Consider the following 27,619-nt stretch of genomic DNA (forward strand, 5'->3'; position numbering starts at 1 on the left):
TCTGACCTGCAAGATGTAAAAGGACGTATGCTTTCAATCGACAAAACGATATCCGATTTCAATACCCGCCTCACTGAACTCGAAGGACGTTTCCAGAATCTGTCTACAGTTACATCAGACGTTGAAATCATTCAGTCAACAGTTAGCCAGACAGCTCTTTTGGTTCAAGACTTGCAGCTTCGTCTTGACGATTCTGAAAACCGCTCCCGCAGGAACAATCTAATTTTCTACGGTCTGCCTGACTCATCCCTCTGTGAAACATATGCCGAGTCTGAAAAAATTATCGCTCATCATTGCTTAGAACACCTGGAAATATCCTTAGATCCCAAAGATATAGAGCGTGCTCACCGGCTTGGCCGTCATACCCCAAACCATCTACGCCCTATCATTGTGAAATTCATATCATTCAAGACAAAAGAAACCATTCTATCTAAAGGGCCCAAATTTAAAGGAACGAACTTCAGTGTAGGCGAATATTATACCCGCCGCGTCCAAAATATTCGAAAGCACTTGGTTGCATTTGCAAAAGAAGCAACTAATAAATTCTCGCTCCGCTATAAGACGCTTCATATCGGGCCCAAGCGCTACTTCTTCGACGAAACGACTAACACAGTGAAGGAAATCGCATAGCAGATAAATTTTCGGCGCCGGTCCCCACAATGCCCTCTATCACATTGTCATCCTAGAACCAACTCCCGAACCACCTTGTGCCTTTCCGTCATTTTCACAAATATACGCAGCTTCCTTTCCAACCGAGACCTTGTATCTAACCTTGTATCGTCGTCCGGAAGCAACATACTTGTGCTAACAGAAACATGGCTCAACGAAAACATCGGCGATTCTGAAGTTCTGCATGATTTGCCAAATTTTCGCCTCTTTCGCAACGACCGCGAGGGTTCTCGAGGTGGCGGTGTTTTAGTCGCCGTTAATCGAGAACTACCATTCTCGCTTGTCAACATCACATTTCACCTTGAAATTATGTGGCTCATTTGCCGCACTGCGCCAATAACAACACTAATTGGTGTCTGCTATCGACCGCCACATAATAGCCCTGACTTCCCCCGTGAGTTTAACAGTTTTTTGCTACAATTAACAACTAGGTATCCAAGTGCACGAATTATTCTTTTCGGTGACTTTAACTACCCTTCTATAAACTGGCACCAACCTCACGTTACCGTTTCTCAAGAGCCTCGAGAATTTGTCGACGTATGTCTCAATTTTAATCTTTCACAGCTAATAACTGAGCCAACTCGCATCAATGAGACTTCACAAAACACTCTTGATCTCATTCTAACTAGTCAGCCTGAGACCTTAGCTTCTATTACTTACCTTAGGGAAATCAGTGACCATAAGGTTATTCACGCCTCATTTAACATTACTCCCGTTCAAAGGAATGTGTCCAAAAAACAATAAAGCTTTACGATAAGGTCGACTACGTAACAATAAATAATGAATTAAACTCCCTCTTATCCACTTTTGAACTTCACTTCCATCAGCATACAGTCGACGAAAACTGGTCAATCTTTAAACGCAAAATTAGTGATCTAACGAGCAGATACATTCCAAAGTGCGCTATCAACTCTGATTCCGAAAATCCTTGGTTCAATAAAACGCTCAAAAGACTCAAAAATAAAAAGCAGTGGCTGTACCGTGCAGCTAAACTTAGACCCAGCTCTTCTGCATGGGAAAACTATTACAGCGCTGAAGATGCGTACTTGACAGCAGTGAACTTACTCAGAATGATAACAACTAACCCGAGAAAATTTTGGAACGTGATAAATCCCCAGCAATCGCACGACATCACCCTTACTAATGATAACGGCGACTTGTTAGTGATGCTCAGTGTGCCGATATATTTAATACTGCCTTTTCATCAGTATTCACGAAAGAACCTGAAGATACATTCCATCGCTACCCTCCATTACTGAACTTGCAATGCCAGCCATAATTTTTCATCCAAATGGAATTTCGTGCGCAATGGACAAATTGAAAATTTCATCGTCAGCCGGAACGGACGAAATTAACACTAAGTTTCTCAAAAACACTAAGGACATTTCGTCCAAGTTTTTATGCTTATTGTTTTCTCAGTCACTCGCCACAGGTATCATCCCAGAAGACTGGAAGATGGGGAAGGTCGTTCCTGTTTTCAAATCAGGTAACAGAGACTCTCCACTCAACTATCGCCCCATTTCCCTAACTAGCATCCCTTGTAAACTAATGGAACACGTCATCTACTCCCAGATAATGCAGCATCTAGACTCTATAAATTTTTTCACTCCATCCCAACATGGATTTAGAAAAGGCTTATCATGGGAGACACAGCTTGCCATCTGTCTTCACGATCTTCATTCCAACCTTGATGCTAACTTACAAACTGACGCCATCTTTTTAGACTTTGCCAAAGTATTCGATAAGGTACCTCATCAACGTCTACTCTTAAAACTTTTCAGACTAAACTTGCATCGAGAAATTATTGCATGGTTAAAAGAATTCCTCACACATCGTTCACTGTGCGTTACTATTAACGACTACTCCTCTAACCGTCTACCAGTAACATCGGGCGTTCCACAGGGAACTGTCCGTGGCCCCCTCCTATTAATTTATTTTAATGATCCACCACAAAATTTATCATGTCATGTCCATCTGTTCGCCGACGATTGCGTTATTTATGTCCCAATTACTAATACAGGTGATCAGGAATCCCTTCTGGACAATCTTAAGCGCATTCACTCATGGTGCAATCACTGGTTGAGGACGCTTAATCCCAATAAGACCCGCCGTGGTTGCTCAGTGGCTATGGTGTTGGGCTGCTGAGCACGAGGTCGCGGGATCGAATCCCGGCCACGGCGGCCGCATTTCGATGGGGGCGAAATGCGAAAACACCCGTGTACTTAGATTTAGGTGCACGTTAAAGAAGCCCAGGTGGTCGAAATTTCCGGAGTCCTCCACTACGGCGTGCCTCATAATCAGAAAGTGGTTTTGGCACGTAAAACCCCACAATTTAATTTTTTTCAATCCCAATAAGTGCAAACTCATGTCTTTTCATTGTCGTCACAACCCGCATTTATTTACTTACAAGATTTTCGATTCTCCTGTCGAACTCGTTCCGTCCTATACTTACCTCGGTATCACTATCAGCAATGACTTATCATGGCGCGAGCACGTAACAAAGCTAATATCATCTGCGAATAAAAAAACTAGGCTTTCTTAAACGTCATCTTCACGACGCCCCTCAAAATGTAAAGCTACTTGCTTATAAATCATTAATCAGGCCAAAACTTGAGTATGCATCCGCCATCTGGAATCCACAGCAAGCTTACCTCATCGACTCATTAGAAGCTGTGCAAAACAGAGCCGCCCGTTTCATTCACCGTTCATACTCATCCTATATTAGTCTTTCATCTCTCAAGCTACAGTCCCAATTATGCAGTCTTTCCCTCCGTCGCCGTATTTCTAGCTTGTGCCTATTTCACAAATTTTATTATTCCCAGCTCAAAGAGCAGCCATACATCTGCGCACCGCCATCACGCACGTCTCGCCGAATTGGTCATCCGCTGAGAGTCTCACGCCAACGTGCCCGTACGACTACATTTTCCAAGTCATGTTTCCTCCGAACAGCAAGCGACTGGAACGACCTTCCCCATGCAATTGCAGCCATCACCTGTCCATCAACCTTCCTAGAAAAAGTTACATCCCACCTGTCATCATGAAAAAAGAAATGTTTTACTTTCTCACGTTAACCCCACCCCTTACGTAAAAACCCCCTGCAGAGGAAATAAAAATGGAAATAAAATAAGGAAATAAAAATGAAATGAAAAAAAAAATGAAAAAAAATATTCTGCTTGAATAACCGCGATTTTCGCAACTTATGAATGTCCACAGGCACGTAGTCGGGATCACTATTTCAAGGACAACTACTTTCGTTCTGCACATTTCTACCTGTGCTGCACTCGCTTTGCGTTATTTTAATTTTCGTTTTATTTCCGCAGGCCATGGAGTGGAACGCTTCTGGGGATGATTTCTAGCCTGCCGAACATGACCGCCGGCAAGTAATTTATGCTTTACTTTGCTTCCATTTCACGCCCAGCTCCGAAAGATCTTTCTCACCTAGTGACGCGTGTTAGTATTGACACCATCCCGACGCTGTCCTGTGTAGAAAGAATTGTGTACTTGGAGAAAGTTCTGTGGTGGTTACTTCCAGCGACGATGGATTTACGAAAATGCCCTACGCTGACGGAACCGGACTTTTTGTCGCTCTTCAACAGCAAACAATGGACGCTGGACAGCTGCTGGTATTCGGCTACAAATTGACCGCAGCGGCACTTTGTCAACGGGGCATGAGACCGGCGACATGGCAGTGGTCCTTATCTTTTTCTTGCTGCTTACGCAGCTTGGTTTTTCGCACCATATTTGCAGATGGTACCGTTCCATATTGCCAGTTGTGCCCCAGTGTTTGGCATTTTCTGTCTTTGAAGTGCTATTATCGCGAAATGCCACGCAGGGTAATTCGGAGACGGCAGTTCATGTTGTTTCGAAACGCTGCCTTTTATTTGATTATTTAGCTGTTGTGCGGGGGAGACGTTTAAAGAAGCCCAGGGCCTTCTAGTGCGCAGATTGAACAGTTGCTCGAAGGACAGGCTACAATCATTTCTAAATTGTCTGAGATACCCAAAGGCAAACCAGTGCTGATGACGCATCCGGTGTCCAACCAGATCCGGAAAAACTTCGCGCCGTACGCAGTTTCCTTGTGCCACGTTCTGCTTTTAACGTGCGCGGCTTCGTCGGCCTGTGTTCTTACTTTCGCCGTTTCGTCAAAAACTTCGCTGACGTTGCTCGGCCTTTGACAGATCTTCTAAAGAAGACGCCGTTCTCACGGTGCCCTGAGCCAGCTCACGCGTTCGCCGCTCTCATCGGGTTTCTGACTACCCTTCCCATACTTGCCCACTATGATCTATCTGCACCGACCGAAGTCCACACTGACGCAAGCGGCATCGGCGCTGTTCTCACCAACTGCAGAATGGTACCGAGTGCGTGATAGCTTACGCCAGTCGCCTGCTGTCACCTGCCGAAAGAAATTACTCCATCACCGAGCGGGAGTACTTTACTTTAGTTTGGGCTGTCGCCAAGTTCCGGCCATATTTGTACTGCCGCAGGTTTTCGGTCGTTACAGCCCACCATGCCCTCTGCTGACTGTCTTCCCTCCGGGACCCCACAGGACGGCTTGGTCGGTGGACTTTGCGGCTGCAGGAATGTTTATTTGTTGTCAACTATAAACCTGAACGTCTGCACAAGGACGCTGACTGCCTCTCGCGTAACCCCTTGAATCCTCCCGATCCTGTTGCGCATGATCCGGTGACCTGCGTGATGGCTTTGACTGACATGGCCGGCATGCGCGCTGCACAACAACGCGACGCATCCTTACGGTCCATCATCGCCGTAATGCGATCTGGCAGCACCGACGGCACGTGTCGCATGTTCGTGCTGCATGACGGTATCCTCTACCGCCGCAATATCAACCCTTACGGCCCGGAGTTGCTCCTTGTCCTTCTTCGTCATCTGCGATCCCTCGTTATCGAACAACTTCACGATGCATGGACGGCGGGACACCTTGGAGTTTTGCGTACATATGACCGCGTACGACGCCGGTTCTTCTGGCCGGGCCCCTACCGCTCTGTGCGTCGTTATGTCGCAATTTGCGAATTGTGGAGCGCCGGAAGAAACCTCTTCTGTCTCCTGTCGGCCGAATCCACCCAATTGAAGTTTCCTCTGAACCATTCTGTCGCGTAGGCGTTGACCTGCTTGGCCCTTTTCCGACGACGACTAGAGGGGATAAGCGGATCGCAGTCGCTACTGGTTGTCGATACAGTACTAATATTTATACCTCGAAGACCACACTTCATGTGCGCACACACTCATGTTTCACGAGCCAGTTGCACTAATAATGCTTCGCTTTACATAGACTCAACTGGAGTTGAGTGTGCCTGGTTTTTAAGTTCTATATATCATTGTATTGAAATAAAAAATAAAATAAACGAAAGTTTGATCTTGCTTACAGCCACTCTGTGTTTAAGGAGACTAACTAGTTAGCACTTAACCATTTATGTTATAAAGGTTAAACGTAGGGTGATACTGGTCATAGTTATATCGCATCATTCGGATTAACGGAATCTTGATAAGCCGAATGACTCTTTTGCTTGGAGTATTTTTAATAGGTTGACTGTAAGGTAGTGCAGTTTTATGTAGATGTTGAATTAGCGATGAGAAAGGTTCAAACTGAGTATACTATAGTCATGGGCGACTTGAATGCAAAAGTGGGGAAAAGGCAGGCTGGAGAAGAAGCAACTGGCAAGTATGGCGTGGATTCTAGGAACACTCGAGGAGAGATGTTGGTAGAACTCACATGAAAGAATGGGCTCCGAATAATGCCTTCTTCAGGAAGCGCAGTATCAGGAAGCGGACCTGGAAAAGCTAAAATGGAGAAACAAGAAATGAGATTGATTTCCTACTCACTGCCGATCCCAGCATAGTGCAGGATGTAGAAGTGTCAGGTAGGGTAAACTGCAGTTACCTTAGGCTAGTGACGGCTAGGATTTTTCTCAATTTGAAGAAACGAAGAGTAAGATTACTCAACAGGAAACAGGCAAACATAGACGCAGTATGGGTAAAAGCAGTCCAATTCAGGCTGGTGCTCGCAAATAGACATTTATCTTTAGAACAGGAAGATGAAGATAACATAGAGGTAATCACTGAAACCGTCACTAGGCTGGCTTCAGAGGCAGCAATTGAAGTGGGATACAAGGCACTAAGGAAAGAAGTAGGTAAGCTCTTCTCAAGTAACGAAAGATCTACCAGAGAAATGACAAAGCGTCAAACTGTCCAACTCAAGAGATCAGATAGAATTCGCTGAACTGTCAAGCTGATCAACAAGAACAAAGTAACAAATATTCAGAATTATAACGCGGGAAAGATGGAGGAAGCAGTAGAAATTGGGCGCAGCATGAAATCATTCAGAGGAAAACGTGGCATAGGATCAGGCAAGAAATATACACTGAAAGATAAGCAGAGTAATGTCATCAGCAACTACGATGATATAATAAAAGCAGCAGAAGAATTATATACTGACCTTTACAGCACCTAGAGCAGCCACGCTGTCTCCATTCGAATTAGTAATGAACTGGTTACAAACGCTGCTTCTATAAATGGCGATGAAGTTACAAGGGCTTCACAAGACATGAAACGAGATCAAGTGGCATGATACGATTGACTAAAAGTCTATTTAATAAAAGATGGAGGAGACATCATGCGTGAAAAGCTTGCGGCCCTTAATACGAAATGTCTCACGACTTCAAGGGTGCCAGAGAGCTGGAGAAATGCCAAGATTATTCAAACCTGTACGCAGGTACATGTTAAAGAATTGAAGAATTATAATATCATTAGCTTGTTTTTAGTATTGTATAAAATATTCACCAAGATAGGTTCCAATCAAATCAGGGTAGAAGCTCATCAGGACAGAATCAGGACAAGCAGCAGGTAGAAGCTCACCCATGGCAGCGCACAAAAGCATAACTCACATAAGCAGCAGAAGCTTGATGGAGGTGAGTTGGTTTTGCATACTTGAAGAAAAGAGCACTACGAAGACGCGTACCTAAAAGAGGAAGTCCGTCTTTCATGTTCCTCTTTTAATCCGCGTCCTAGTAGCGCTCTTTTCTTCAAGTATAACTCGCATAACACTTCCATACAAATACAGTATCCGAGCGATTCGTAAGGCCCTGGCATCAAATTGGCAACAAGAATGGAATTCGAGCATAAATAGCAAGTTATATGTGACTAAACCCCTGCTTGGCGCGTAGAAATCATGCAGTCACCAAGAAAGGTTCTGTGAGGTGATGTTATGTCGACTTCGAATTGGACACACTCATCTAACACACAATTTTCTATTTCGAAAAGAAAACCCACAAATTTGCGAAAAATGCCATGAATCGCTTACAGTAAACCACATCCTTATGCCATGCCCACATACTAAAGCACACATGCGGAAACATTTCAGCAATTTGTCTCGCTTGCACATACCTTTACACCCTGCCTTAATATTGGGCGATGAGCCGCTAGTGCCATTCACTAACTTGTTCAAATTTTTATATGAAACTGGGTATTTGCATCGACTTTAAGGTAACACAGCTATTGCTACCTTGACATTGCACTGTCCTGTGACAGGCGCAGCATGGCCTTAGTCGCTTTTGCGCCATTAAACTCGAATTAACTGACTAGATTAGCAGCCATGGAGGCATTGTGTAATCAAGGACTACAGCAGGTATGCGTGAATATCCTGGGAAATATCTACAGATATTTCACAGCTACCTTGGTTCTCCACAAGAAAAGTGGAAAATTAACTCTCAAGAAAGGGGTCATGCAAGGAGACGCAATCTCTCCAATGCTATTCACTGCATGGCTAGTAGTATTCAAGTTATCAAGCTGGGAAGGCTTGGGTGTTAGGGGTTAACGGTGAATATCTCAACAACCTTCTTTCTGCGTATATATCCTCTCGTGAACAGTATGTAACTGTTAGAGGTTGTCAGTCCATCACTGTTCCCGTTGTTTCTGGTGTACCGCAAGGTAGCGTCTTAGGCCCACTCCTATTTTTGATCTTTATTAATGATTTACAAAGTAACATTGATGTTGATATTTTGTTGATAATACAGTTGATCAGTTTAAATTAAATTTAAACCTGCAAGGAATTGTGAAATGGTGTAACGACCGGCAGATGGAATTAAACTTTAAAAAGTCTGTGTTCATGTCATTAACTAGAAAGAAAAATGCTCATTACAATTATCACATCAACGGTTATATGCTTGAAAGAATCGATGTGTATAAATACCTAGGCATAACATTTACATCAGATCTACGATGGAATACCCACATTGAAAATGTAATTTGCAAAGTTTTTAGAACACTATGGTACCTGCGACGCACTAGGTACAGTGCTACTCCGGATGTAAAATGCCTCGCTTACAAAACCCTAGTCAGACCGATAATCGAATATGCTAAAGTACTTTGGGATCCTCACACAGCAACTAATTGTCACAAGCTAGGTAGGATTCAGCGACTCGCTGTAAGGTTTATGTTTAATAAATATCGCCGAAACCATTTTTCAACAGATCTCTGCCAACAAGCCCTACTACCTATGCTAGAAACTAGAACCAGATATCAAAGACTAAAAACTCTTTACCTCATTATCAATAATTATATTAAAATAAATAAATCAGATTTCTTTGAGATCAAAGCTAGTGTAACATCAAGACATCGTCATAGTAAGTTTATGCCATTACCGACTATGAAAAAAATGATTGTTTTAAGTTTAGTTATTTTCCCCGAACTTGTACAGACTGGAACTCTCTTCCAGATGCTGCTGTTCGGTCGACATCATTAGCTGAATTTCTACGCCACTTACAAAATTTCATTTATGGCACTAGCACAGGGCGATGAGGTCAGATTGCTGCTGCATAAGAAGACTGTTCTGATTTCTGAGTGATGCATTTTTCTTTTGTTTGTGTGTGTATTTCAAGAGGTGATTTATTGACTAATGTATAACTATGGTTTTCAATATGTTCTGTACTACTTATTTTGCTGTTCAGTTTCGTATTGTTTTTTCCACTCCTGTTAAGGCGGAACCGCATGGCGCGATTTCAGGCGCGATTGACGCGCGGATGGTGGGACGCGCGCGTCATTCTGACGCGTGCCCAGCAGGATCCATCACGAAATCGCGCCGCCGCGTGCTGCTGCTCGGAGTAGAAAAAAACGCGTCGCGCGGGCGCGTCCACCAATCAGAGTTCAGGCAAGTCACGTGGCATTTGGTCACATGGCATTTTGGTTATTTTTTTGCCACCAGATGGCCCTGGTCTCTGCGCATCTCGACGGAACCTCCTTGGCGGAACTTTTTTTTTTCTCTGCAGAACTGGCGCGCGCGTCAAGGAAAACATGTGCTACCGTGATTTCGTTCGCGCATCGTGTTGGTTCGCGCATCGTATTCACCTAAAATGAACAAAGCAACCTTCACCGAGGCCCTAATAACTGAAGTGGAGAAGCGTCGCGTCTCATCGCTAATACTGGCAAGACAATTTGCTAATAATACCAGTGTATGGTGCTCGCTCTCTTCTCAACCAGGCAGGCCGCACCCACATGTACCTCCTGACCCGCATTTTTTCTTGCTTCAGTATCAGCATCCCCTTTAATAGTAGCAATCGCCTCTTCTGCTCGGTAGTAAGCAGAAGTTGTAAACAAGCAGCGGCTTCTCAGCATGCGGAAGGTACACAGTCGCAGTTTCGCACACAATATTGCTGCTTGAAATTAAGCTTGATAAGTACACTTCGGAAAGAAATGTCGCCGTCTAATTACACTCAGATTATTTTTATTGTAGTGTTCTGTAAGTTTAAGGGCATATCATATATGCGGTAACAGAGACAATACATGTCGTTGAGAGTTATGTTGTCTGGCAACCCGGAAAACGCGGCGCGAACGCGCCGCTCCTTTTTTTCGTACGGGTGCTCGCGCGTCGGCGGCAACGCGGGCGTTTGCCGCCCGTCGCGTTTTTCGCTCGCGAAAAACGCGCCATGCGGTTCCAGCTTTACAGCCCCTGAAGGAGGCTGACAGTAATAATAAATGAAATGAATGAAACCTTAGGCTTGCAGATGAGATTGTCCTGTTCGCCAAGAGTGGGGATGAATCGCAACAAATGAATAAGGACCTTAACCGAGAAAGTGTAAGATTAAGGTTGAAGATTAATGTGCAGAAGACAAAGGCAATGTTCAATAGCCTGGCAAGGGAACAACAATTCGGGATTGCCAGTGAGCGTCTAGAGTCTGTGCAGGGGTACGTTTATCTAGATCCATGACTTACAGGGGACCTTTATCAAGAGAAGGAAACTTAAAGAAGAATAAAATGGGTTGAGTGCATATGGCGGGCACTTCCAGATCCTGACTGGAAGCTTAATTACCACTATCATTGAAAAGAAAAATGTACAATCACTGCATTCTACCAGTGCTAACCTATAGGGCAGAAACTTGTAGGTTGACAAAGAAGCTTGAGAACAACTTAAAGGGACACTAAAGGAAAGTGCAAAATCGAGCTATATCGACAAAGCATTCGTTTAGAAGTCTATCGTCGTTTCCTGTATGCCAATATATCAATTTTCGCCTAGGGAATTGCCGTCACAGGCGCCGCTGCTGCTTCTCAATTTGGATCGCCCGCGCCAAAGCGGAGGACTTGACGAAATCTCCACGTGACCACCCTCTATGTTGGTATTATATGTTTTGTAGACTATTAGCTCTATATATGAAGCGTACTGTTTGGTTGGTGCTCCGACTGCGTGAGTCACTCTGTGGCTCTGCTTAGCTTCAGGTTGCCAGTTACGGTCACTTGAGCCTCCGCTGCAGGAGCTGGCAGGCTGGTGAATTGCCACACGTTGCCGCCTCGGCCGTTGTAAACAGAGAAAAGTGATGCCGTTCGCAGCAACGGGTCGCGGCCCCTCTTTGTGAATCAGAGGTGCTGACGCCACACATAAGAGGTACCGTAGTCAACTATAGATGTCGCCATTCCGATTTTCTATTTATGTCGTTTCCTCGCTTACAGAAGCTCTGTTTTCATTACGAATTCGTTATTACAGAAGCATAATCTTTCATTCTAGCTTGACCCAATATTTACGTTTAGTGTCCCTTTAGGGACCGTGTAAACAGCTATGGAAGGAAAAGTGCTAGGCACAACGTTAAGAAACACGAAGAGAGCGGTTTCGATAAGAAAGCAAAAAAGGAGGGTCAATATTTTAGTTGCCATTGAAAAAAAAAAATTCAGCTGTGCATACCATGTAATAATGCGCAGGGCGGATAACCGGTAGACCATTGTTACTGAATAGGTGCCAAGGGAAGGGAAATGCAGTAGTGGATGGCAGAAGATTTGTTCGGGTGGTGAAATCATGATTCCAGGCGCAAGTTGGGATCGGCCAGCCAAGATAGTGGTATTTGGAGATCACTAGGCGACGCTTTCATTCTGAAGTGGACATTAAAATAGGCTTGCGGTGATGATGGATGATGATGATTGATTGCTTGTAACAGTGTCGCCTTTATGGTTATAATTGTGATCCTTTTTATTAGTTTATATTATTACGGGCACGGTGGTGGTGAAGTTGATTTGGTTCGTATGTAGAGAATATTTATATATTCATATTTGATGTGCAGCCAAATGAGATCTGTTTGGGTGCGCCGTGTTGACGCACCTGTATGCGGCAGGAGGAGGGACCTCTGTCGGGCGCCACATGCCTTTCGTCTCTGCCACCACTTGAAAGTTGAAAACCTGCAAACTTCAAGCAACTAAAAAAAGTGTCCGACGATTACCATAGTATCATACCATACCATACGGGCCCCATTATCGATGGTTCTGAATAATATTATGGGATTTCACGTGCCAAAACCGTGATTTTATTATTAGGCACGGCGTAGCGGGAGTCTCCGGATTAATTTTGACCACCTGGGTTTCTTTAACGTGCACCAGAACCTAGGTACCCAACTGTTCTTGCATTTCGCCCCCATCGAAATACGGCCGCCGTGGTCGGGATTTGATCCCGCGACCTCGATCGTGCTTAGCCCCGCAGCACCAAGGCCACTAAGCAACCACGGCGGGTCGTTGGTTCTGGTGACTGCCGTTCTAAGTAGGAAATCTCACTCCATGTTATTAACATTGCAGTTTCAACTTCGGGACTAAAGGTAGCAGTGAGGCTGAGGGGACAGAAGCAAACCGATATTGGCCTCATCCAAGTTGTGTCGTTTAGTCCCCAGTATGCGGCCCAACAGCTTTAGCCCCCATCGCCCTCCTCCCCTTAACAGCAAAGCTGTTAAGGACAAGTTCCCCCAATATCGTGTCCGTGTGTAGACACAACTCCCCATACGTGGACCGATCCCGAAGATAGTGCAATACCGGACCGATACGCCGCGGAGGTGCAGTTCGCCATTAAGCGGCCCACATACACAGCTTCGCTGGTCATTTTTCTTCCAGAGTGGAAGGGCACTGATTTCTTTTTGAACCTGCTTAAGGACTAAACAAAAGGCTCCTCTTTACGCAGGTGCCATGTCTCGCACGCTATCGGCACTGGGTTCACTGACCAGTCCTCTCTTCTGGATCGGCGTCTTGGTGCGCGTCAGCCTCGTGGTGCCTGCTTTGGTGAGGTTCTGCTTGCTGGTGAGTGCACATGCCTATGCAGCACATACGAGCAGGTTGGGATGACGCTAACGCACCGTTATTATTGCGACAGCCATTATATGGACACTCCAGGCGCATTTCTGCGGTCGGCGTCGCTGTCACCGTGATGTTCCTTATAAAGTCGAAGGGCGATAACGTGGTTCGCCGCGTGCCGTATGGTGTATGCGCGAGGGAAAATTTGAGAAGGTGAGCCGACAATGGCGGCTCGATCTCGCGCGCACGAAAGGAAAGCGGGGACGAAGTGCGCCGTTTTCCGTCGCACGCAAGGCCCCCCCGGGGGGGGGGGAAGGGAGGCATTCTACTCCGTCGGCTGCTGCGTATGGCGTGGTCGCGCGCGCCCTATCTTGAAAGCGATTTTTTTTTGCCATGGGAAAAGAATTCGCCGAGTGCTGATAGCTTCGTCTGCACTGTGCTTTCACCGCTTAGTTCGCGTTAAAGCGAGAGGCACGAAGGTCAATTCGCTCGCTGCTGCTGCTGCGCTTCCTTACCCCAGCGTTTTGAGAGCGAGTTTCCACGGTCATCGAGTGAGACGTGTTCACGTTTGCTTCTGTGCGTGCGACACCATCCTTGTTGATTTAGTTAGTAAGCGAATGTTTACCAGTTTATACGGCCGATGAAACTACTATCCTTGCGTCATATAGCTGTCTAATAGTTTGCTGTGGCAATCGATGCTTCACCTCGTGCGAAACTGCAACTTTTTGTCTCATCGTTTCATGGAAAGCTAAAGTAGGATGAACTGGCGCTAAAGAAGCAATATTTTGGCAGACACGATTAGAAGAGACGTTGAATGTGCACATCGTTTTTAAATAGTGGACAGATCCTCTTCAAGCAAAGGAGGCGGGCACTAACGAATGCCTAAGGTGACGGTCAAAGGTCAAGCAGAGGAGGCGCATCTCGATGTTCCCGCTACTGGACATACCAACGTATGCGCTTTTAACGGGCTTTGCAGCACTTTTTGATTATGATAATCAATTCAATCAATTATGGGGTTTTACGTGCCAAAACCACTTTCTGATTATGAAGTAATGGAGGACTCCGGAAATTTCGACCACCTGGGGTTCTTTAAGGTGCACCTAAATCTAAGTACACGGGTGTTTTCGCATTTCGCCCCCATCAGAATGCGGCCGCCGTGGCCATCAGGGTGTCTACCAACCGGGAAAACCGGGAATTCTCAGGGAATTTGAACAGTCTGGAAAAACTCAGGGAAAACTCAGGGAATTCGTGCTTCTGTCAGGGAAAATTAGCTGTAACTTTATTGAAAGGGAACGAAAGTCGTGTTAATGCTGGCTCCAGTAACAGAGGAATCGCAATGAATCGTCATTGACGCCGTGTCATCGGCACGATGTATTGCCAGAGTAGTTAACGACCGATTTTTCCAGACGCTTTTTCGGACATGCCCGATAATTTGCACGGCTTTGCGGCACCACCACGTACTCCATATAGTAAATGTATATTGCCCTGACTGCAGGTCTGAAATGGCATTAATCAAAGCCGCCACCGCCACCATTTTGATTATCTCGCCGCCCCGAACTGGCACTATCGCACGCAAATCCGCCGGCAGCCGTGGCCACCACCACGGCAACGTTAGGCCTAGCTGCTTCTACGTTCGCTGTTAAGCTTCTTGCCGTGCGGTGCCGTGTTTTTCATTGAAAGAATTCGCCGCTGTCAGCAATGGCACCAACACCACGTTTGTAATCTTCGCCATTGGCTTCGAAGTTCGCAGATCACACATAGCGCGTTTCGTAATGACAGTTTCCGAAAGTTAGCTTCGCTTCATTACAGCAATGTTAGGCGGTGAAGCTTACAAGCTTGGGAAGGGGCAATTGTCACGGGACACATTATGTATTCCTTAAATATACGCGCGTGCACCCTCATCTCCTGTCACAGTACGAGCACTGATATGCCTAATAAGTGTACTGGCAGGCCTTAAGAACTTTTGCGGACGTGCCTGTTCCAATTTTAGCCCTCATAGGCAGTTAGAGACATGCATTCATTTTTTTTCGGACTGCCCGATTTTCGGATGTTTTTGCGGCCCCTAGGGAGTCCGAAAAATCGGACGTTGACTGTACAACTGACCAAGAGGATGCTTCAAACGATCCATGGGGTCAACGTGTGGCAGAAGGAGGATGAGAACAGGAAGGACCGACGTCCTGAGGAATTAACGGAAAATGAAGCGTCCCACCACCTCTTTGAAGGAGCTTGAGCTCAAAAAACAAAGCGTTGGCTGATGCCGAGATGCAGGTGTCCTTCATTCAAACCAAAATAAGCTATTTAAAGCAGTGAAACCCTACACTAAGATGTTTTGTACGGGCAGAGAGTATGTCATTGTCAGGACAGTTGAGATTGACTTCCCAGCAGCTGAGAGAGAATCTTAGTTGTGACAAAGTTCAGGCCTCATACCGATGAGCTTGCTATCAGTTGATAGAAATAGCTCATATTCAAAAAATATTTACTTATGTATGCATCTCCTTACACTCGTATTTGAATATGTTCGACCCAATTTGCAATGGGTTTTATCATTTTTTTCACTGTGCATTTTACTAACACCTTCCTTCTGTTTTCTTTTTAAATAAAATAGATATTACTCCTTACTATTCAAACTGGATTAAGTCATTTTTTTTTGTTTCAACATGCTTACTAGAGAGTGACAGCATCGGGCAACATGGTGTCAGCCTGTCTTGACATAAAACAAAGTTCTGGCTCATTCAGGGAATTTAGCAAAAGTGCTCAGGGAAAACCTGGAAAACTCAGGGAATTTGGAAATGTCAGCTTGGTAGACACCCTGGCCATCTTAAGTAGCCTCCACCGTAAAAACATAATACTGTATACATCACGTGGGGAGTTTCGTGTCACTTGGAGCTGTATTATGGCTCTATACTAAATGGAATGAGCGTGCAAACATCGTGTTCCTGCGTTGTATGTGTAGTTGTATGTTTTCGCAATGTTCTCCCTTGTCTAAATGTAGCTGTTTACCATGGGCTTCACGCTTCTTGAAGACATTGTAACGTAAAACATGAAAAAACAAGCGTCGCAGTTTCGCCCGAAAGGCGATGCATTGATAAAGATATCAATGTATAGACAGTTACTGAAATGAGGTTCATAGTTTTATTGGCTGTATAAATACCAGTAAATTTGTGTTCACTATAATTAAATTAACAAGTATGGCGTCACGCTAGCACTTACCAATTAAGCGTGAACGGATCTAACTCGACGACCACAAACACTGGCTGTCACAACGTTCGCATGCAGAGCACTGGGAACGGGAAGCAGACGTTTCGTGCGGCCTCTTGCTTCGCTGCGTCTCTGAAATTTGATAGATTACGTAACCTTTAACACTAGGCGCACGTGAAGATAGCTCGCGTAATGTCACTAGCAATATTCCCCCCCCCCCCCCCTCCTCAGCTTTGCACCCGCCGCAGATTACCGGCGAGATACGGTGCGAGGACCGCATATGTGCTCAGCGTCCGGTCAGCCATGCGCAGTAATGGCCGCGCTAGAAGAGGAGGCGCCCTTCCGTGCAGTGGATCGCGGGACCTCAACATAGGGCGCGCGGGAAGACGGCGCACATGACGTTGCCGGCTTTCTCAGCTCATCCTCGCACACTTTCCTTGCTTCCACAGCATGCGGCATGGGGAGCGCGATAGTATCTTTTCGCACTCGGGCTTTTAGTGAACATCACGACGTCGACGGCGGCGAAAATACGTCTGGAGTGTCCTCCATGTAATTGCTATCGCAAAAAAACATAGGGCAAATCAAAAACAGATCTCGACGCGTAATTGCTATTGTAAAAGGAAGGTATTAGACTCTGCGCTGAGTTACATTGCGCGCGCCCGTCATTTCTTCCGATCGCGGCTACATCTCGCCTACGTGAAAGCGGAGTGGAAGCGCACCGTCTTCGGTGGTGCGCGAGGCACGCAGCGTTGGGAGTAGACCATAGTCTAGTATATACACTCTAGTTGGGAGGTACCGGCGAGCGACTTTACAATTGCTAATAAATACAGCGGAGCGTGGCTCTTGCGCAGGCGCCGGACGTTTGTGCGCTTGCGCGAGTAAGAGCGGACGCGAGGGAAAAAATGCGGGGGCTCCTTGAATATATGACTCTGGCTGGCGCTATGGAGGAGGTTTCTTAGCGCGTGTTGTGTGCGTTTGTCCCTAGGCGTGCCGGCATTGCGGAGTGGGGTCGGATTTGTTTACGCTCGGAGGCTGGTTGCCGGCGCGGGGAAATAGGCGAAGCCGCGGGCACTGACGCCCCACTTTGGTGACCGCTGTGCCGGACAGACTGTCTCGCACCCGGGGATTTCGTGCTGAGTCAGTCGTGGCCGATCATAGATTTCGTTTGCGTTACTGCGATGTACCTTGGAAATCATATCACAGCACAGTAGCGACCGTAGTATAGGCCGGGTCGCATGTATTGAAAATCTAGAAGGCAGAGGGCCTTAGCAACCGGGGTTGAACGCAAGTGGCTGAAAGGCCGCCGGTGGCGCTTGACGCCCCTGCAACCGCGATTAGAATACGGTTGCTCTACCCTAACGCCTCTTAGGCTAAGCTAACCTAACGTGATGCTAACCTAACGTTAATCTAACCAAACGTAACCGACACGAAAATACAGTAATCATCACGGCTTAACCGCTGTGAGAATATGTCGCGCCACCCTAACGGCTTTTGCGCTAACGTAACCTAACGTTAACCTAACCTAACGTGGCCGAGACGCGAAGACAAAAATCCGCACGGCGTAACTGGTGTGAGAATACGCAGCGCCACCCTAACGCCTGTTACGCGAACCGAACCTAAACTAACCTAGCAACGTAACCTGGAGGAGACGCAAAGCCAATAATCCTCATGGCATGACATCAGGCAGTGGCGTTCAACCGGGGTTGCTAAGGCGCTGTGCGTTTATTTCACTCAGAGGGGATCGCTCAAAAAAGCTCTTCAAAAGTCGCGGACAGCAGCATCCAAAAGCCTGCCAAGAACGAAGGAGGAGAGCAGGCCGGGCCTCTGCTACGGCCCCTGCTGCTCCCCCGGAGAAATCCGTTCTTTTGAAGTTAGAGCGCCGTGAGGGGCAATAAAGGTTTAATCCGGCATCGCTGACTCAGAGCCGCAGGCGGGAGGAAATCTGTCCGACTTTAGACACAGCGATCACCAAATGGTGCGTCCGTGCCCACCGCTTCATGGCGTGGGTAGGCAGCGTCGGAGCATAAACTCAGCCCCACTTCGCAAAGCCGGCACGCCTAGGTTACAAACGCGTACAACACGAGCAAATAAACTTTCCCCTCCGTAGTGTCTAGGCAAAGTCAGATATTCAAGGGGCAAAAGCCCCCAGATTTTCTCTCGCGCACCCGCTCTTATTCGCGCCTGCGCAGAAACGTCGTCCGCCTCCGAAAGTGCTACGCCCCGCTGTACTTACTAGCAACTGTAAAAATGCGACCGGCGAGGAGTGGAGGAAGGGGGGCGGCGTTCTGCTCGGTCCGGTTGCAACTGCGGGAGTGGCGGCCGTATCTTGAGAGCGATCTGCATTGGGGCAGTCTAGGTGCGTCAGCGGCTCGTAGCCTTGTGCGTGCTGTGTGTTCTCTGCGCTCACTTTGCGTTAAAGCGATAGACAGCGCGAAAATCACTTCGCTCGCTGCTGCTGCCGCGTATCCTCACGTTTGACGGCGAGTGTCCGCGATCATCGAGTGTGATGTGTTCACGTTTGCGGTGCGCGCTGACACCATGCTTCTTAATTTAGTTAGTAAGTGAATGTTTACAAGTTGATACAGCCATAAAAGGACTATCTTTCGTATAGCTGTCTGCTAATTTGCTCTCGCAATCGATGCTTCGCCTTGCGGGTGAAATAGTGGCTTTTTTTAATGATGGGAATTTATTGTCACATAAACGCTTTACATAGTCGGTACTACCATAGAAGACAGGGCCTTGAAGCGTAAAGCCCGGTTTAGGCACATTGTATCAGGTACAAATCAAACAAAAATATGCAAGTGTAAATAATAGCCTAGTTACAAATGTGCTAAGTCTTGATTTACAAAATCAATATCTATAAATACCATTTACTATAAAATTTTAGCTTCTCACCGCCAGTGCGAGTCACTTACACGTGCGCGAAACGTCTGCTCCCCGTTTCGGGTGCTCTTTATGCCAACGTTGTGACAGCCAGTGTTCGTGGTCGTCTAGTTAGGTCCGTTCATCTTACTTGGTAAGCGCGCACGTGACGCCATACTTGTTAATTTAATTATAGTGAGCAAATATTTACTGGTATATATATAAGCCGAAAAAAATTAAGAACCACATTTCGTGCAGTTGTCTATACATTGATATCGTTATCAATGCTTCGCGTTTCGGGCGGAATTGCAAGAGTTGTTGTTGCCGGACTGGAACGTGAAAATGTGAATTGTCGTCTATAATATGTACACTATTAGCCAAGAAGGACTGAAAGGGATATGGCTTGTTTGACATTTTCTACTTTTTCTCATTATGTTGCTATAAATTAAGCTCCAGACCACAAAACCCTATATGAACATACAGACAAGATTCAGAGTGCCTCAAATAATTTATATCGGATGTTTCTACAAACTCTTTTAGCAATATTTAAATATAGCTGTTATGAAAAAAAAAAAACGGTGGTTTCCGCGGAGACATATGCCGTGAGCGGTGGCGAGCATGGTGTGATACGAGGTGGTTAGTTTCTAATTAACAAGAAATCCAACAGATAACGTTACTTAATTTCAGTGGCCTCATCGTAATCGGGACAGTGAGACGAGCTATCCGTACAATTCATAACTTTTGGATCTGGAAGTAGTTCGGCGTTAGTGCGAGCCTCGAGGTGACCGTCTGCTTACGTAACCCAGCGGCGGGCATCCGCCGTTTGGGATCCTCGCTGTCGCAGCGCTCTGGCTGCTTACTAGCGCTGCTGCTGCTGGGAATCAGATCGTCGCTTCGAAGAAGGGCCCGACTACGCGCTCGCTGCAACCTGCCAGTTTCGGCTTCTCACGCTTTTGCTAAAGCCAAATTTCGTCGTGCCACAATTCCGCAGGTAATCCCATTTTCCCAGGTCCAAAAGTTATGGCTTTTACGGAGCGCTCGCTTAGAAATTCCGATTACGACGATCCCCTTAAATTATGAAAGTTAATTAATCAATTTTGTTAATTAGAGATTAATTGTCTAGTATCACCCGTCGCGCCGAGGTCGCCACCGCTAATGGCATGTTTTCGAATAAACCGTCTTTTATTTCGAACCCGCTATTCTGCTCGCCGTCGTGACGTAGTGGCTTTGATCTCGCACTGCTAGGCCCGAGAGCGCGTGATGAAGTTCCGCATTTCGTCATCATCATCATCAGCCTGGTTACGCCCACTGCAGGGCAAAGGCCTCTCCCATACTTCTCCAACAACCCCAGTCATGTACTAATTGTGGCCATGTCGTCCCTGCAAACTTCCTAATTTCATCCGCCCACCTAACTTTCTGCCGCCCTCTGCTACGCTTCCCTTCCCTTGGAATCCATTCCGTAACCCTTAATGACCATCGGTTATCTTCCCTCCTCATTACATGTCCAGCCCATGCTCATTTCTTTTTCTTGATTTCAACTAAGGTGTCATTAACTCGCGTTTGTTCCCTCACCCAATCTGCTCTTTTCTTATCCCTTAACGTTACACCTATCATTCTTCTTTCCATAGCTCGTTGCGTCGTCCTCAATTTGAGTAGCACCCTTTTCGTAAGCCCCCATGTTTCTGCCCCGTAGGTGAGTACTGGTAAGACACAGCTATTATATACTTTTCTCTTGAGGGATAATGGCAACCTGCTGTTCGTGATCTGAGAATGCCTGCCAAACGCACCCCAGCCCATTCTTATTCTTCTGATTATTTCCGTCCGGACAGGCCGCCATTGGAATATGAGCCTGGCAACGTTTAACGCTAGAACGTTATCTAGTGAGGCGAGTCTAGCAGTGCTATTGGAGGAATTAGAGGGCAGTAAATGGGATATAATAGGGCTCAGTGAAGTTAGGAGGCCAAAAGAAGCATATACAGTGCTACAAAGCGGGCACGTCCTGTGCTACCGGGGCTTAGCCGAGAGAAGAGAACTAGCCGCATTTCGATAGGGACGAAATACAAAAATGTTTGTGTACCGTGCATTAGGTGCACATTAAAAAAACCCAGGTGGTCAAAATTAATGCGGAATCCCACACTACGGCATGCCACGTAATCATATCTCTTGGTTTTGGCACCTAATAACCCAGAATTCAATATAACGTTTTTTAAACCCGCTATTTCGAAATAATACTTAAAGAATGATTGAGGATCCTAACTGAGAAAGTGTAAGAGTAACGTTGAAGATTAATATGCAGAAGCCAAAAGTAGTGTTCAGTAGCCTGGGAAGGGAGCACGAATTTATGATGACCAGTCAGCTTCCGTGTTCTATGCAGGAGTACATTTATCTAGCTCACTTATTCACAGGGGACTTTGATCATGAGAAGGAAACTTACAGAAGAATAAAAATGGGTTTGGGTGCATACGGCAGGTATTGCCGGATCCGGACAGGGAGCTTACCACTGCCACTGAAAAAAGAAAAGAAAGTGTCAAGTATTTGTATTCTGCCGGTGCTAACATATAAGGTGCCGAAACGTTGACGTTAACAAAGAATCTCGAGAGCAAGTTAAGGACCGCGCAAAGCCTGATGGAACGAAAAATGTTAGGCGTTAGCGAACGGGGATAGTCGATATTCTAGTTTATATTAGGTGAAAAAAGTGTAGCTTGGTAGGCCAAGTAATGCGTTGGCAGTTTACCGGTGGACCGTTAGAGTTACAAAATGGGTGCCAAAGGAATGGAAGCGCAGTCCATCGCAGAAAACTTGTTGGGGTGATGAAATTTGAAAACTTGCTGACGCAAGTTGGAATAAGCTGGCGCAAGACATAGGTGGTTGGAGGTCGCTGGGAGGCCTTCGCCCTGCAGTGGGCATAAACATAGGCAGATGGTGATGATGATTATGATGATGATGATGAAAAGTTAGTAGGCATACCCCGTGTACTAGTTTCGGTTTCGTTCCCCGGGCGATTTATGTGCCGCGATGTCATGACATGTAGAAGGTGGTCACGTGGCATTCGAGACGCTTGGTGCTCGCTCCGGCTTGCTTGCTGCATGCAGCTATGCCGTTACCGATTGCGGAGCCCGATGTAGCAGCATACCGACCACCTGGTGAGATATATTGTGCGGGAGATTTCGCAGGAAAGTGCCAACGGGCAGCTAAAGATAGCGGTGTCCGATGGGTGGTAGTGCGTTTAAGATGTGGTACCACATTTGATGCGCTCAGCAGCAGGCCTCACTTATGTTCCTCAGGGAGATGGAAGCGGTGACAACGGTGGCATGCTGGCGTTGCCGGTTCGCGCCGGTGCCACGGCGCTTGGCCTGGTCGCCTACACGCAGGCGGTGTGGCGCCACCTGGACGGATGCCGCCTCCTGCACTACTCGCCGGTCATGACGAGACCCATGCAGGCGCTGCTGTTGACATTGGGATACGCTGTTCAAGCGCTGTGGGAGCAGCGGAGGACCCACGATGGCTGGTGAAACCGATCGAAACATGGGGCCGTTGGGCGGAACAAGCGTTTCGGTGACTGTCTTGTGTCCAAGAAGAAAGGATCATTGGGCGGAGACAAGCGAAAAGTAGGGATGACACGACCGCTTTCTTTCAGCTGAACGCTCATTGAAAGCTTTGAATGTAAAAGTAATGGAGGATCACACGCACACACTCACGCTTATAGACAAAAAATAGGACACAATATGTGGCTTCAAAAAACCTTAAATCCCTACCGGTTTCGTTATCTTTTTGTCAGTATTCTTGTTCCGTGTTTTCCGTGAATTGTGTGTATTTTTGCTTGTCTTTTATGCGCTGTAAGTCGTGAATCACTTGTGTTGTGGGTATGGAACAAGAAATACCAAGTAATTACTTATTTCCTGCTAAAATAGAAATCTAGTGGCGCCCCCGCGCTGCAAGGGCTGCCTGTGGGAGGCGGCGTTTGCATACGGCGCATTTGATCTGCCGTCGCTGGGGTCGAACGGCAAGCGAAATGATGAGGACACGCTGAAGAAAATAAAAGGCACCGATTGCATAAGCTGTATGGCTGTCACGTTTGTGTATTTGTTCATGTGTGTACTCATAATAAATCTTTTGAAAGAGCCGCCCGCGTTATCGTCAGTGTTTCTTGCCTCTTGGATTCGGTTTTCGTCCTTTTAGCGGTGAATATGTCTTTGTACAAGTGCTAAGTAGGCTAGTCTTTGCAATGTGAAGCGTTCTTCTTTGAGTCAACCCAACTTTTGGGGTGTATCTCGCCGTTTCCGTGTTCCGATTCCGAGGTTAACGCTGTAAAAATGTACCACTGGGTATGTGCGACGCTCTTCAAGAAACCTCTTTGACGCCAACTTATTGATTTGTCACTGGATAGGTGCCGTCATCAAGAACTTCTTTCATGCCGACTTGGGTCATTGGATATACGTGCCACTGGGTATGTGCCCAGGCAAGTACCCAGGAAGGGGGGCGCCCCCCCCCCCGAATCTAAGCGGAACGACCCCCGCCCCCCACCCACGCCACCACTCCTCGCACACATTGCTAAAGCACCGCCAACACAAGCTTGAGACTTGACAGCTATTCGGCGGTGAACATCTTGCTCCCTTTTGAACTCCTTTTGGACGGCGGTAGTCGTCGGCATCTCCTGGGGTGTGAAGGCCAGTTTTCACATCCATTCGTTGCCCGCGCGATTAATTCGATATGCGTTCAGTTGTCACAATCTATTACGACGGTCACGCGCATCGCTATTCATTAGTTCAACCTTTGTTTAGACTGATCCAGGGACCAGGAAAGGGATTCGGTTCGTAGTCAGACGGCCTTTATGCTCGTGGAGCGAGTTGCGGCCGGAGAGAACGACATTTGTGTTTTTTCTCCTTTTGCGTAATTATCTGCTCGAGTGACGGCTCGCCGCGACGCTGACATATCCTTGGAACCATATACCCGTGTTATAGGTTAGATAAGGTGCAAAATAAGATCATGCGAAGCAGCGTCCATGATCAAACCCTGCAATAACCGTTAAACCCATAAGGAATATGAAATCGAGGGTTCGATGGAAGCCCGTCTGGTCGGGATGGAGCATGAAGCAACAAAACGACGGACACCGACCAAATGAAGTACTGAAAAGGAATAAATCTAAAAGACGTTTCAGCTTCCCTACGGAACACAGCGGCCGCATTTCGATGGGGGTGAAATGCGAAAACACCCGTGCACTTAGATTTAGGTGCACATTAAAGAACCCCAGGTGGTCAAAATTTCTGGAGCCTTCCACTACGGCGTGCCTCATTATCAGAAAGTTGTTTTGGCATACGCAGTGGTGGCTGTCGGGGTGTCGACAAGTGCAACAAAGACCGTGGCGAGCGTACGGATTCGAGAAGCGTACCGGGCGGAGGAAGTGGCCATCGCCTTTGCCGTCTCCGACACCGGATGCACTACAGTGTTGTGTGACTAGAACGGCAGTGAAGAACTACGCCAAGCGTAGGGTATGTAGTGAGGCCGCGCGTATACTGCGCAAGGCCGAAGACATCGCGCGCAAAAGTGCTGTGTTGATCAAGTGGTTTCCGGCCCACATGGGCAGTGACGTGTCGGAGCGCGGGAACGTGAACCACAACGAGACGGCCAACTCGGCCGCGCGAGGACTAACCAACCGCGCAGCTGCAAGCACGGCCGTCTCGGAGTGTTGGTCGCGGTGCAGTGCCAAGGACAAGATGACCACCTTCAACGAAATAGTGAAGTGGTACAGACTGAACAGACAGACTATGCCGCCACCTCACTCGGGGCTTACCCGGAAGGAGGCTGTGTAATACATACAGTTACAGACGGGGTCCCTGCTCACACCGGTGCTAGCTAAGCACGTGTGTCCGAGCGCGTACGCGAGTGACGTGTGTAGGCTGTGCGCGAAGGAGAGAGCCACCGCGGCTCACATCCTTTGGGACTGTAGCGTAAATCCGCGAGAAGCCAGTGAGAAGACGACGATCCCGCCGCAGCTAGAGGCTGCAACAAGGAGCTATGATCAAGAGACACAACTCAAGGCCGTCCAGGAAGTCAGGAACCGAGTAGAAGGGGGGCAGCACCCCCAGGTAGGGGGCGGCGGCCCTCTCGGACCTGCGGAAGTAGCGAGGGACCAAGACCTCGAGGAGCACAACGCACGAGACTGACGTAGTGGCCGCGTCGCGGTAAAAGCTTGTCCTCCCTGCGTGGAGGGAGCCTAACCGATTCTGCAGGCATTCTCAATAAAGTTCGCTCTCTCTTTCTTTGGCACGTAAAACCCCATAATTTTTAGCTTCCCTATGGAAGCCTTGTTCACAATGGGTTCAAGGAAAGTTCAAGGAAACTTATGTATACTTCAGAACGTGACGTAAGCAGCGCCTGTATGACGGGGGGGGGGGGGGTTCCCTCATTTTGATTCAGCCTGTGACGTCTTTTCTGTATCTCCAGTGATTCCAGATACAGCCGAGATTTCAGGTTCCTTTCCTGACCGATAACTCGAGCGATCCCAGTCAGTCTTGTGGCCCGTTGCATCCGTGTGTTCGGCAGCGGCATTCGAAGCTGTTCGTTCTGAAGTATACATAAGCTTCCGTAAACTTTCCTTCAACCCATTGTAACAAGGCTTCCGTAGGGAAGCCGAGACGTCTTTTAGATTTATTCTTTTTTGGTACTTCTTTTGGTAGCTGTCCGTTGTTTTATTGCCCGCCCCATAAGGAATATAAATGTTACCTGTTACCTCGTCTGGGTTTTCCATACTTGTACAGCACTGTTCATGCAAAACTGGCAACAGGAAACAAGAGTCGCAAGGAGTTGAGAAATTAAGCCATCTACTAAGTAAGAGAGCCGAGGCAATAGCCAAACAGGAAGGCAAAACGAAACTAACAAATTTAACCGTTCCTTGGGGAACTATTTGTGGATCCAAATGTTATTATTTAAAAAGAAGTAGAGAAAATGCTGCCAGAATTGGAGCATGATTCCGTGTGTTTTGAATGACGCTTCTACCGTTATCAGTCTAACTGCCTGACGTAGTGACTTCTATAGCTATGCTTATCTGGGCGTTTTTCTAACCTTCCGTGGTGGACGCAGTACAGCGTCCTGCGCTCTATGTGGTTGTACGGGACAGGCAGCCACGCATCGTTATGCAACTTCCTAAATAACAATACGAGCCGGTTTTGACGCATGGTAGAGCAGTAAACGATGGACCCAAAAGAACTGCGATTGTTCCGAAAATATATATTTATCTGCATTTCTTCCAGAGTTAATAAAGAAAACGCTACTAGAAATCTTTATTTTACGCATTCCCTCAGCTAATCGCTGTTTTAACTATTCCATCAATCCAAGCACAAAAATGCGTAATTCACAGACACATTGGGTCCTTATGATAGTGTGAACGTAGATGAGTGGTAGCTATTAAGCGATAAGGAACAACTTCAACTAAAGAAAAGAAAGAATACCCAGATACTCGTACATCCGGCTCCTTTGAAGATGCATGAAGAAGCTTATAGTATGGTGGGCCAACTGGAGTTTGGGGTGAGTCAACCTGAAATTGGGGATTGGGTCAACTTGAAATTTTGAGGTAGACCAACTGAAATTTGGGTGTAGGGCATATTGAAATTTGGGTGTAGGGCATATTGAAATTTGTGGGTGGGCCGACTTGAAATTTGCAAGTGGGCCAACTTTACATTTGTGGGTGGACCAACTTGAAATGGGGGTTGGGGCATGTGAAATTGGGGAGTGGGCTAACTTAAACTTTGAGGGCAGCATCGCCATTTGTTGGGCGTGTTGGCAAACTGACTTGGACAGCATATTTAGCGCCAGCGAACAGGGACAGAAGGGAGAGGACAGCACGATGCGCTCATTAAACATAAGACGGCAAGAAACAGCATAAACATTTTGTAGAATCCATAACTGATTGTGATAATGAGATTCCCATCTTATCAAACAAAATATTGCATAGGGAGATGAGATGCGACATCTGTGACTTGCGGTGTCGTCTCTCTTCTGTCCTTGTTCGCTTGCACTAAATATGCTTTCCAAGTCAGTTTGGGGGCAGGCCAACTTGAAATTTGGGGGTGGGCCAGCTTGAAACTTGGATATGGGCCAACTTAAAATTTCGTGGAGGGTCAAGTTAAATTGGGGGGGGGGGGGGTGTGGATAACTTGAAATCTAGGGGTAGGCCAGGTAACATTTGGGGGTGGCCCATTTTCAATTTCGCTATGGGGCTACTTAAAGTTTGGTGGCGGCACAGATGAAGTGTGTGGTTGGGTCAACTTGACATTGGGATGTCGGCCAGCTTGATATTTGGGGGTGGCCTAAAGTCCATTAAACGCTGAATGGAAAACTTTAT

At 46.8% G+C, this 27,619-nt stretch overlaps 2 protein-coding genes across 3 annotated transcripts in view; one reads left to right on the forward strand and one right to left on the reverse strand.

Annotated features, from left to right (window-relative positions):
* The window catches only part of LOC139056413 (uncharacterized), a 43,760-nt gene extending 27,237 nt beyond the window's left edge, over positions 1 to 16,523 (reverse strand). The window contains exons 1-2 of the mRNA XM_070534622.1: positions 16,429 to 16,523; positions 6,401 to 6,468 (exon numbers count right to left, since the gene is read on the reverse strand). The gene's annotated coding sequence lies outside the window, so the exon portion shown is untranslated. The remainder of the gene's footprint in view (positions 1 to 6,400; positions 6,469 to 16,428) is intronic.
* LOC135903396 (uncharacterized) overlaps positions 1 to 23,401 on the forward strand; it is a 124,737-nt gene extending 101,336 nt beyond the window's left edge. Inside the window, exons 6-8 of one of the 2 annotated variants that reach the window (XM_065433706.1) lie at positions 3,990 to 4,049; positions 13,109 to 13,224; positions 22,563 to 22,714. In XM_065433706.1, the coding sequence (XP_065289778.1) occupies positions 3,990 to 4,049; positions 13,109 to 13,224; positions 22,563 to 22,579 (193 nt within the window). In that variant the 3' untranslated portion in view covers positions 22,580 to 22,714. Of the gene's footprint in view, positions 1 to 3,989; positions 4,050 to 13,108; positions 13,225 to 22,562 lie in introns of both variants that reach the window. The other variant, XM_065433705.1, reaches the window with a different exon arrangement.
* Positions 23,402 to 27,619: the final 4,218 nt, after the last annotated feature.

Source organism: Dermacentor albipictus, chromosome 2, assembly GCF_038994185.2.
Source record: "Dermacentor albipictus isolate Rhodes 1998 colony chromosome 2, USDA_Dalb.pri_finalv2, whole genome shotgun sequence".
NCBI classification, from domain to species: Eukaryota; Metazoa; Arthropoda; class Arachnida; order Ixodida; family Ixodidae; genus Dermacentor; species Dermacentor albipictus.